The sequence below is a fragment of the Thermobia domestica genome, chromosome 2 (genome assembly GCF_964235325.1).
Source record: "Thermobia domestica chromosome 2, izTheDome1.hap1.1, whole genome shotgun sequence".
NCBI lineage: Eukaryota > Metazoa > Arthropoda > Insecta > Zygentoma > Lepismatidae > Thermobia > Thermobia domestica.
The window spans coordinates 85,156,555-85,168,325 of NC_137455.1; the positions used below are offsets into that span (position 1 = coordinate 85,156,555).

Sequence of the window (11,771 nt, forward strand, 5' to 3'; positions counted from 1 at the left end):
ACGTGTGCACTTCTGTTCAACCCTTTCTCGTGTTTAGCATGAAACAAGGTACGTATATTGTGAATTTCATTTTCTTATGTACATTTGTTCGGAAATTATAACGTTTTTTTTTTTTTTCGAGTTCGAAAGCTAGTGGGACACACTGTATAACCCAAGGAGATTTCCCCTTATTCCCCTTGCAATAAGCGGTGAAAATCTGTTTGCAACAATGGAGAGAGGATGGATAAGACCGTTCCCATATTTTTTTCAAGCGATGTTCAAAATACTTATGAAGTTGAAAAACAGTAATGTGGAGGATCATGGGAGCAGAGTTGTCTTCCAAATTGGGAGGCGCGCAGATCTGAGGCTTCTTCTGGGGAATATTAATTTCACCTCATTTTCCTTTGTGGCAATCAGACACAAATCATCACATTTCTCCCCAAAACTCACATTTCAAATCAGATTACTAGGAGGACAATCGCTGTTTCAAGATTGAAGGGTACATGTCCCCCTCATCCCCCGTGGCATTTGCGCCAGTACTTGTAATACACACACTGCCAACAGATGTAGACACGAAGCGTCAAGAACATTTTTTACAAAACGACTGTGGTAGCCATAATATAACTCGTGATATCAAAATATTTATGAAATGGATTACATTTCGTTGGTAGTTAACATGGAACATGGAAAGATTTTACAAGTGATTTGAATATTTCTATTGTTTTAATTCATTATAAACATTCATCATAAACATTTTACTTGTAGCTATAAGTGGCTACTTTATTGGTTCAAGCAAAAAGACAAAAAAGTTGACTCCATGGGAATAGAACCCGGGACCCTTGGCACATGAGTCAGATGCTACTGATTCTGCCACGCCGTCGCTTGATAAATTTGCGCAACGTACAACATATATGGCGAGTCGAAAATTTTAAGATGCTTTTTCTCTGCTATATTAGGCCATTGCGCTCTCCCAGTCTGTAATATGAACACTTTAAATGTGCACTATCACCTTGCAGAAAATGGCCCCGAAATTAATTTACCAAAGTCTGCTTTCTCCTTGTGAGACCTATATCATAGGGAATTTTGAGGGGTGCCTGTTTTTTTTTTTTATTTATTTAGTTTCCAGAGTTGGCAATCCTACATATCAAGAGGATATTTTGGCTTCATATCCTTCTTGTAGAAGTAGTCAATTATACCTCAGTTTTTCGCTCGCCGTTTATGGGTCATGCCTATTCCCATGACCCAGAAAATATTTTATTTTACACGTATAACGGATTTGTGAAATCGATTAATAATTTTCATTACCACTATTACTGCCATCACACTGTTCTGTTTATTTGACTTAAGAGAGCATAACCTTAAAAGTAAGAACTTCTCGTCGTAATCGTCGTCTTTTTATTTTTAAGTAAATCATACACCTATTCATATTTGTGGATTTCTTTGTTCTTTCACTTCCTATAGAAATCAATCAGTCTATTCACGCTTTGTGTATGTCCTTAGGTATTTATTATCTTCCAAAACTGAAATGAAATCTTTGAGTTTTACGTCCCACGGTTATGCCGGTTAGGCTAAAGGAGACGGTGATTATGAGAAATGAATGAAATGGTGGAATGAAGAAAGTGGGAGGAAACGGGAGAACCCCGAGAAAACCCACGCACACGGTGTTTGTCCACCACAAAGTTCACTTGGCGCGGGCTGGGATCGAACCCGGGACCCCAAGCACCAGAGGTGAACGCTCTACCACTGAGCCACCGCGGCCCCCTTCCAAAACTGAATTTGATTAGATTCACTGATTAGAAACACTTTACTGCTGAGAGATATTATGTATTATGGTATTACACTTGTCATTCTGGTTTCAGATAACTTGAAATCAAATATTTATATTTATTCTCAATTTATACTGATACGCAAGTTCACCTTCGATTATTTTACAATTTTAAAGCAAACAATACTCATATTCACTATTATGAGAAAGATATGATGAAAGGAGTATGTAACATCGTATTCAACTTATATATTAAAAAAAATTAAAAAGAATATGTAAACGGTGTGCAACACATTGGAAAATGTTTGCAATTTGCAAAATAATAGCATATTTTACTTTGGTTCCTTACTGATTAAAATGCTTAAAAGAAATATGTACTAAGATTATCATAATTATCTTGATTTCGTCCAATTACTGTGAAATGAACTCTGAGAATTAACTGCCACTCACTCTTACATGTTGGGAGAACAATAATGTACCGCTACTGAGTAACTGTCACATGTGGTGAGAAACACCTTGGATTTCTATTACTAGACTTGTTTGTACACTGTGCGTAACTACAGCGGAATCTACAATAGCTAATACTGTCATCTTTCATATGCACACACTTCTTTTAATCGCTATAAAGCGCTTGTAATGATTTTACACTAGTAACTCTACCTTTGTAAACATAAAATACAGATGTACGACTTACTATTTAATTCTGCCGCCTCCATGCACAGTAGGGTAGAAAGGGGGAATTGGGAGGTATGCTTTCGGTAACAGTAGCGGCTCGATATCATAATCTGAGGTAGTTCTGCACAGTTTGTTTTGTGTATATTGAATTTCCCGTTCGCAGTAATTGATTATAAAATGTGCATACCAACAACATAAATTTTAGTACTTTAATCCTTATAAGCAGTGTTCAAGGTGAAAAAAACAAAAAAAAAAAAAAAAAAAAAAAAACAGAGGCGCTATGTTTAATCATGATTTTGCCTCGACATACCGGCTATCTAACTGTTGAAATGCAGTGAGGGTATGTTGCCTAAAAATTGCATTTCTATTTACATAATGACTCAAAGCCATTGGAGAGCTTCTCTGTAGTAACGGGAGATATGGAAAAACTTTGATCCCCCACCAACAACTTTCTGAAAAAATAAAAAATATTCCTTTCATGTTATATATATTATAGAGAATTATCCACGAAAATGCTCAAAAACCGAATGAGGATATTAACAACTTCCTACGGAAAAACTTCTGGTCTCCTTTCGACTGTGAGTTATTCCAAATCCTGGAAGGCCCGCCTCCACAGCAGACAACCCCTTAAGTCCATCCATGCTCAAAACAAACTTATATGCAGTAAGGCAAGAAAGACAAACACATACATAACAAAGAAACAATTCAATATGTCACATCAAAATATAAATTACGTTAAACACAAAAGATAGGAAAACGATAACAAAAATGTCGATGTTGTAACTTAGAAATTATTTATACATAATAAATACAATTTTTTACATGCTTAGAAATTATTTACACTAATAGCTATTCGTCTATAAAAAATGGATTTATTAAAGGTATTTAGCATCTACTTTCCAGTGCGGTATGTTTTAATCATTAAAAAACAAGAGATGGTATGTCATAATCACTGAAAAACCAGAGGCGGTATGGCATACCACCGCATACCGTCTCACTTCGACCACTGGTTATAAGTGACAATTAAAATTGGTAATTAACAAATATATATACAATTTACTATATCATGCAACAAAACGCTATTATTTTGATTATTGCGTGTCAGTGGTGTATTTAAGATTTTGTTTCGGGAGGAGCTATACACAACATACGAATAAGCACTTTTATTTTTCCTTTTGGCTGCCGACAAGTTTTAATGAATTTCGAGGGAGCTTGAGCCCGATAGTTCCCCCCTAAAATATGTCATTGTTGTTTGTAACAAACTTTAAAATTACCATATCCATTTTGTAAGAAACACACTGTTTTCAGATATCATAAAATATACAGATTCACGTTATGTCTACAAGCAGAATTTTATTAATACTACTGAATTATAGATATCTTGCTTTGTCGTTTGTAAATGCAAATCCATCGACGTGTCTACTGCTGTGGAAAATGTTCTATTACTCTTATCATTAAAGTTCGGTATGGAGGATATGAAATCACGCTCTATTGATAAGGCAGCCAAAGCATTGAGTCTTTCCTGGCACATTGTACTTTTGAAAAATGTCCTAACTCTTTTTAAATATGAGAAGCCATTTTACTGCTTCAGCTGTTGTCATTGGGGTAGTTAGAAGAATTTCTAAAAGTTTTACAGATTTCTTAAAATTGTCACACAAATTGTGTCTGTTCAGAAAATATGCACTAACTCGAACAGATATGAAGGGTAAGGGGAAAAAACAAGGAATGTCCATGTATGTGCTTTTTCGGGTGCTTTGTCCTATCTGTTGGCGACTCTTGGTACTATTTGTCTGTATATGCCATGCATGCCTATATGTAAAAATGTCCATGTAAAAAGGGGCGAAAGATTTAATAATCCTATTCTTTTTACACAGTTTTCAATGCTAAAACGCCGTTTTCTCGAAAATGTAGTTTTGTGACATTCCTTCTTTTTTCCCCTTACCCTTCATATATGATTTTTAAAGCGCGCAACAATTACACTCGACACCTTTATCAAAAACAAGGGAACAGCGCCTCACTCATGTCCAAAATTATTGTCGCATGTCTATAAATACGTTGTTGTACGAATATAATTTGATAACGAATTCGCTCGGTATTTCTTACAATGTTAGTATGTGTATAATCGGCAAAGAAATGTATGTATGTGGCAAATTTCATATCAAAACAGAACTAAATACTAATATAACGAAAATAAAACTTTCTTGTCCATTTAGCAACATTTTGTTTTACTCACCCTAATTTTCGTATTTATAATTCTTTTCCTATGAAATTTACCACAAATATACATTTCCCGATTATTAGTATTAGTATTAAAAGTACCCTGCAAAATCAATACCATATATTCTTACAAGACAGTTATGGATAGGCGACAATCATTTAGGACATAAGTGTACATCACGTCGTGTGTTTTCGGCTTCTTCGGAAGTATTCGTGAGTTCTGAGCTGCTGGAAGTGCAGCACTAGTAAATCCTATCTAACAAACAGCGTAATACAGCGCGGCTGGTGAAGATTTCGGCCTCAATGCTAAAGCATAGGGTAATCCGTGCACAGCTCGTGCAATATTGTTAAGCTTCAGAGAGTATTTCCAGCAATTCTACGCTATATAGCATATCCAGCAGCAGGGTTGGCTGGTTTAAACCAGCTGTTTTTTTTTTCTTCTTCAAAAAATGGGTTAAACCAAAAAACGAAAAATGTAAGTGTTCATAAAATCTTCATGAACGCACATTTATGGGTTATCACGTTTCACTCCCGTATATTATTCGTATTATATTCAGACTAAATCCCCCATTCAGTACTCAAAGAGATCATGATACAAAAGCAACTTTTGTTCTTTTTATAACTTTATGAACGTTTCTTTTGTGATTTTTTTATAGTTTGTTATTATTATTATGCAATTGCAATCAAAGAAAAATTCTAAATTTACTGTTGGTAAAATAAAATGAAGTGCCGTACTTTTGAGGGGGGGAGGGTCATACAAAATCCCACGGTAATAGTATACAACGGGTCCTCATCATCTGCAAAAGACTGCACTTCGTGCGTCCTCGGGAAGTGACGAGTACGTTACGGATACTATTAGCGTGAATTCAAATAATTCGTATCTTTATTCACTTTTCTTACTGATATGCAAATTAAGTCGTTGAATTTCTTTAACTTGGACTAATAAAAGTCGTAGTAAACTAACTTGGACTAAATTAGTTCTTCTGTACTCTGCAGTATTTTGAAATTGTCCATATGTAATTCTGCATAATGGTTTCACTTGTGCAACTGTTTATTTTTTTATTTATTATTATTATTTTGTCCTTCTGAAATCGCTCTTGACAATTATATTAACAAGTATGTTAAGATCAGTACGATGTATTTTTATCAGGAGTCCTTCGTGAGTGAGTCGGCAGACGTATCGCCAGTTAATCCTGGTTTCGAGTTCAAATAGAAGACAATTTCTCTTGGATGTAAGCCGAGAAGCGGTTTGGATTTCGCTTTAAGCTTATGTAACCCCTTTCAGCGTAACCCGATTGTTGTATAATAACACCAAGGCGAAACAAACTTATTTCTGTCCATATGTGGTGTAAATACATAGAGCAAATTATTTATTAAAAAAAAAACTGGTTTAAACAAAAAAAAGGGTTTAAACAAAAAAAAACTGTTTTTGGTTTTTTCAATAAAAACCATGGTTTTGCAAACCCTGTCCAGCAGTACTTTCTCAGGACACTGTCAGACGAAATATCATCATTACGTGTTATTGCTTGATTAAATTAAGTACAATTCAACTCAATTGAAAATACATTTATTCCATCAAAATAACTGGTAGCTCTGCAGCACTTATAGACAAGCCGCCTCTGTTCGGTAACTATTTTTTTCTCACTGATTATACGTGTTTTTTTTATTCTCTGAAGAAGTGACTGTATGTCGCAAGTTTTCTGCACCTACTATGGTAGAGGCAAACTTTAGACATTTTAACATTTGATCATACAACATTTTTATTCTTATTCGTTCGATTTGGTGTGTATAACTTGTATTTTACTGAAAAACTAACAGTTTTATATGGCCTAAAAAACAATAGACTGGAATAGTGATATCGTCATATCCTCTTCGTTACCATGGTGATCGCCATGGTATTTTTCTAAACAAATGCATGAACCGATAGGAATACTATAAAGTATACTGCTAATAAGGACACGTAGTTAATAATAATTTTAGAATATTTTGAGTACGAAGTAAAGTTAGCAGGAAAAAATACAGATTAAGAATATGGGTTCACTATTTAGAAAATTTACGATTAAATTTAACAATTAGCGAAGTAACACATAAGGAACCTTTTTCTACAGGGGCCACATCTCTAGGTAATCTGACAAGATAGAAATTGCATAAGTGATGCCAGCGCCATTACCACGCAATGCACAATGAACAAAAGCAACTATATCCAATATAAAAGCTCTACGGAACAGACTGATGAGCTGTCGGCACAGTGAAAATAGAACAAACACATTTGTTCTTAGAATTTTCAATCAGAACCAATTTCTGATCGGTTAACATGCATAGGATCTGTCCTTGTATTTCCTACTTACTTTAAAAATATATACTGATAATACAACAAGAAAACATCCAATTATGTATGGTTCAGCATAAGTTTTAAACACTATTTCTGTAGACCAAAACGTTTGTAATGTACTATGTGATACTGATGGTACTAAATAAAAATTTTCCAGCATTATTTCAATTTAATGTCCAATAATAAATAAGCTAAGTATATTGACACTTAACGTAACATCCAAATGTAGAAATAGGCTACACAAAATCCACGATATCAGGGGAAACATTTTACTTTCAACGCTTAACATATTTTAATAGATTATTTACCTAATTGCTTGCTTTTTCTATCTTTTCGTAGTTTCATTCATTGAATATTTTTAAACATATACAAGTGTTGCTTTTACTTTAATGTTTGCAATCCGAAAGTTAATGCGTTACCGTTTTCGCTTTGTACTTAGGTTCTTACGCCATGTTGTTTAGAAAATAAAACTACAATCACCATGGCAACGAGACGGATGTGCCGTCACACTATTACAGTCTATTATACGTCTGTTTACGCAAAGTAAGGAGTAGCTTGTTTCTAAATCTTAAAGATATGAGAATGCCTTACCGTCCAAAATGTATTACATACCGGAGAAAAAATCAAAACTTTGGCCGAAAACGTTTTAAAAAAAAGAAAGAAAAGAAAAACGAACAGAATAGGCTCTGATGTTCAAACAAACATAGAAGAAGGTAATAACGCTACCACTAAAGAAATATAAACTATTACAGTAGAACATATGTTGGCACTCTGGATTGATACACAGGTTGTATTTATAAATACTTCGCTTTATAACCGTTGAAATACTTCACCACTTTTCTGTATATTCTGCCGGCCTAAGTTGAAGAAAATAGCTAATGAGCACAACGCATTATAAAACAAAACTATACACTAGAAAAGAAAAAGACAGGACAGCATTTAAATGGATTCTAAGCAAAAAAAAAAGTAGATTCACTTTAGCCATTCTACCCATTTATTCCCGCACCATGTACCCAGGAGGTACAACAATTAACAGAATTTTAACTGCCTTACAGTAAGGATTCAGGATTGCTGTTCTTCATGGCACCACCCTTATGATTTTAAACAACAGTAAAAAAAAAAAAAATCTCGCTCAAAGCATTGACAGATGCGTGATTTATTGTGACTCAAACCAAAACACACACAAACCGGGAATTGCGTTTTAAATATGTCATTTCTTGACCAAATCTTTTAACTGTGTCCATTATTACACCCTCTCGAAATTCATCTAAGCTTTTTCTATGATCAACATCTACCCACTCAAAATTTGGAGTAATTAAAGTCCATAAAAATGTACCGAAATTCAAAATATAAATCTTTAAAAACATTTCCGCCCAATTACTCCTTTTAACCCACTAAATTGGCCTTTGTACAGCAGAGCAGGTCCAGTATTTTGTCTGAAAAGCGGGATTTATTTTCTCATTCATGAGGAAATGCATTGTCACTACCTCAGAGAGTGCTTCTTAAAAATTCCTCGGTGTACATTCACTTTGAGAGGACTTGACTGTTTTGCGTATAAATACTGCGCTTGAAAACATACTACTATACAAATTAAAGCATAAAATAGAAATTTCTACTAGTCTGCCACTAAAAGGTAGAAATGCTTTACAACCGAGTCAGGGCAGGAGCAGATCACGAAGTGCATTCGAAGAAAGCAGACGCCTCAGCGATGGTAAATATGTGCGTAAACATTTCACTCCATAAACACGATGTTCACATTTGCAAATGGAAACTGTTACCCGATTTCTTTATTTTGAATGTCTTCCTACATTTGCCACACTTTCTGGTCAATTTTAATAATCCGTACGGCTTCACATAACGTAATAACTCTTTGAATTCACCAACACACTATAGGTCTAGGTTAATATAAAACTCACAATCGAAATGTCACATGCAACTACTATCTTTGAATGCACGGAATTAATATCCTCATTACACCATAATGTCTGAGGTTTGCATGCCTCCACTCAAAATAGTACCAACAACATTCTGCTTCTAATATTTGCAAATACCACATTACACTTCTTTTGTTAGCCTGAATTTCATGAAAAACAACCAAGTCACTTTTTCTTTCCTGTAAATTTTACGTATACATGGTTTCAGATCAAGAGAATCCTGTTTCCAGGAAATCACAGACCGCTTACATGATTCCGACCCTTGTCAACAGGCCATAAATCTAAGAAAACAACAGGCGACCCTCGGTTAGAAACAGAAACAGAGATTGCCAAGTGTTCCCTTTTCTCTAGATTTCTTTCAGTCTTGGATCACTCTTTGTGTTAGTGTGTTCGGTTATAATTCGCTACAATGTCAATGATTTTTCCGACCTCGGTTCAACAATAACACTCGTAACGAGCAACATTTGGACGAAAACCCGGAGGCCCGGTCTTCTCCAAGAACTTCGACGAAAGAAGATAATGTTGTAGTTGGGAGGGGAGCTAAGTTGCGTAAGCAAACGGCGATGTTAGTGAAAAATGTGAATTTTTATTTTTTTACGAAGTATCACCGATAACAGTGGTGTCATAAGTTCCAAAAACTTAAATAAGTTATTAACACAAGGAACTGGTGTTAGCTTTAGTACTATAAAAGTAATTTCTAGGAAAATCGATGTGAAAAACTATTCGACACCAACAAAAAAGAAAGTTGTAAAACAAAAGCTTCAATTCGTCAAAACTGACGATTTCACTCGTGATACGTTGCGACGAACAGTTCTTGAATTTTATAAGGAAGGCAAATCTCCCACAACGGAAGCGATAATTGAAACAACGAGGCTTAAGACAGCTGACATCGAATACAAGTTTCCATACCAACGCAATACAGTTTATCGACTGTTACGAAGTATCGGTTTTAAATATAAATCCTCGGTGAAAAATGTATTTGTAATGAATCACGACATGTAACTGAATAATAATAATTACAATAATAATGCTATGTTAAATCTATCACAGAAAGTAATAGCATTATGTATGTCTTTATTTTTCACTTGTTTTCCTTTCTTTTTTCTTCTACCTAATGACATCGGACACCTGGTAACAATCACCAATCATCAACCTAACAAGGGTTGGGTTGCTCTTTTGGTAGCGGTATGAGAGAAGGCTCTCGTTTTAGTATTTCCTATATCTTTCACATTTCTGGACCTAGGCCCCTACTCTCCGGCACTTAACCCACTGTATTTTACCTGTAAATTCTGCAACATGTGGTGCCTAAACTTGACCAGCACCCCTAACCTAACTTAACCTACACCTAGCATTTCATAAGATTAACTGAATTTATTCACAAATAAATAATTTGTACACGAAATATGTGAATCGAGAGGGAAGGTTCTAGAACACAGGTCCCCCCATGTAGGTCAGTAGCTAGATTCGTTCCTTTCTATATCAAAGTTTAATTTTTAAATTACATAGTATCGCCGAACGAGCGTTAGCGAGTGAAGGCGGGTTAGAGCCCCGTTGTTTTGTCTTTATTACAACTAGACGAGTTGGGAGACCTGTGTTCTAGAGCCTTGCCAAATCGAGCTTTTATTTTAATAACCTTACCTTTTCAATATTCTGGTTTGTAGAACTGGCCTGCAGCTATGAGAAAATCGTGCACAATGGACTCACTTGATCTAGAATGTTTGAAAAGAAGTTCTGCTAGATATCCTGCAGAGTATTCTTCCTTTTTGCCACATCCCGATATTTCAGACCTCAAGGGTTTCCACATATCTGATGTGTTCGTAGTTTGGAAAATTACATCGTCAGTAACTATTTTCGGTCTCACTTTATCTGTTTCAACAGCTACTGGCGATGAGCTAAACTCCACTGAATTACTATCAAGTGTATCCACATCATCGTCGATCAAACAGCCATGTGCAACCCAACAATCTGATACTAAAGTTGTTCCTGGAAATGTTTTGTTCTTTATAACTTGAAGCAAAGTCCTTTTGTCCCGATCTTCTACTGCCTCCAGAAAAAACTTGCTTCTATCATCTCGTTGGACTCCACTGAAAACCCATCGACCCGGAACACGTTTTCCTCTATTACTTTTTCTTTTCCCAAGCCTCATTACGACTATTTCAACTACTTTTCCCACTCCACCTATTCTCTGCGAATGTTTAGATGCCCAGTCGAGGCATACCTCACGACAATAATTACTCCAATCTGACACTGCTGCCCTTCCTATACCCAGTCCCTGCTGTATTGAGTCATATTTCGGACCTTGAACTAAACACCACAGAACAACAAAACCTACTACTTTCTCTAGTGGTAATTTTGAACCCTCAAAAAATGTTCCTTTCAATGCAGACAATTTTGAATGACATTTCCTACCGTTTACCTTTTTCTGACAGTAAAAAATATAACTTGCACGGCGTTTCTGCAGTGTCAATATATTTCCACATTTTCTACAAGGAATACTGGATTTCATTAGTCCATGCCGCTCAATAAACTCCAATAAATCTTCTCTCTTGCAATATAACTCAAAAGAAAATTTCATAACAGAAATATCACATCCACCACACAAAACAGCCATGTTTACTCAATATGTTTACTGGACGGAACAGTGGTACCAGATTGCAAGCAGGGATGCTAGCTCCTCAACCAGTGATGCCAACCAAAAACATTACGAAATCCCATGTCGAGAGGAAAAAATCCTATATTACGTATGAATTTCCGACGTTATACTAATTAAAAGTATGCTATAATATTAAAAATTAAATTTCTCTGTGTTAGTAACTTTTTACATCTAAATGAATAAACTGTAAATTTCGATCTTTTCGGAAAATCCAAT

The 11,771-nt window shown here is 35.3% G+C and overlaps 1 protein-coding gene across 5 annotated transcripts in view; it reads right to left on the bottom strand.

Annotated features, from left to right (window-relative positions):
- LOC145673729 (male abnormal protein mab-31-like) overlaps positions 1 to 11,555 on the bottom strand; it is an 86,946-nt gene extending 75,391 nt beyond the window's left edge. For all 5 annotated transcript variants that reach the window (XM_081743460.1, XM_081743450.1, XM_081743480.1 and 2 more), the window contains exon 1: positions 10,541 to 11,555. Coding sequence is in view for 1 of the 5 variants with exons in the window: in XM_081743489.1 (XP_081599615.1) it covers positions 10,545 to 11,513 (969 nt within the window). In the remaining 4 variants the exon portion in view is untranslated. The remainder of the gene's footprint in view (positions 1 to 10,540) is intronic.
- Between the last annotated feature and the right edge of the window lie 216 nt (positions 11,556 to 11,771).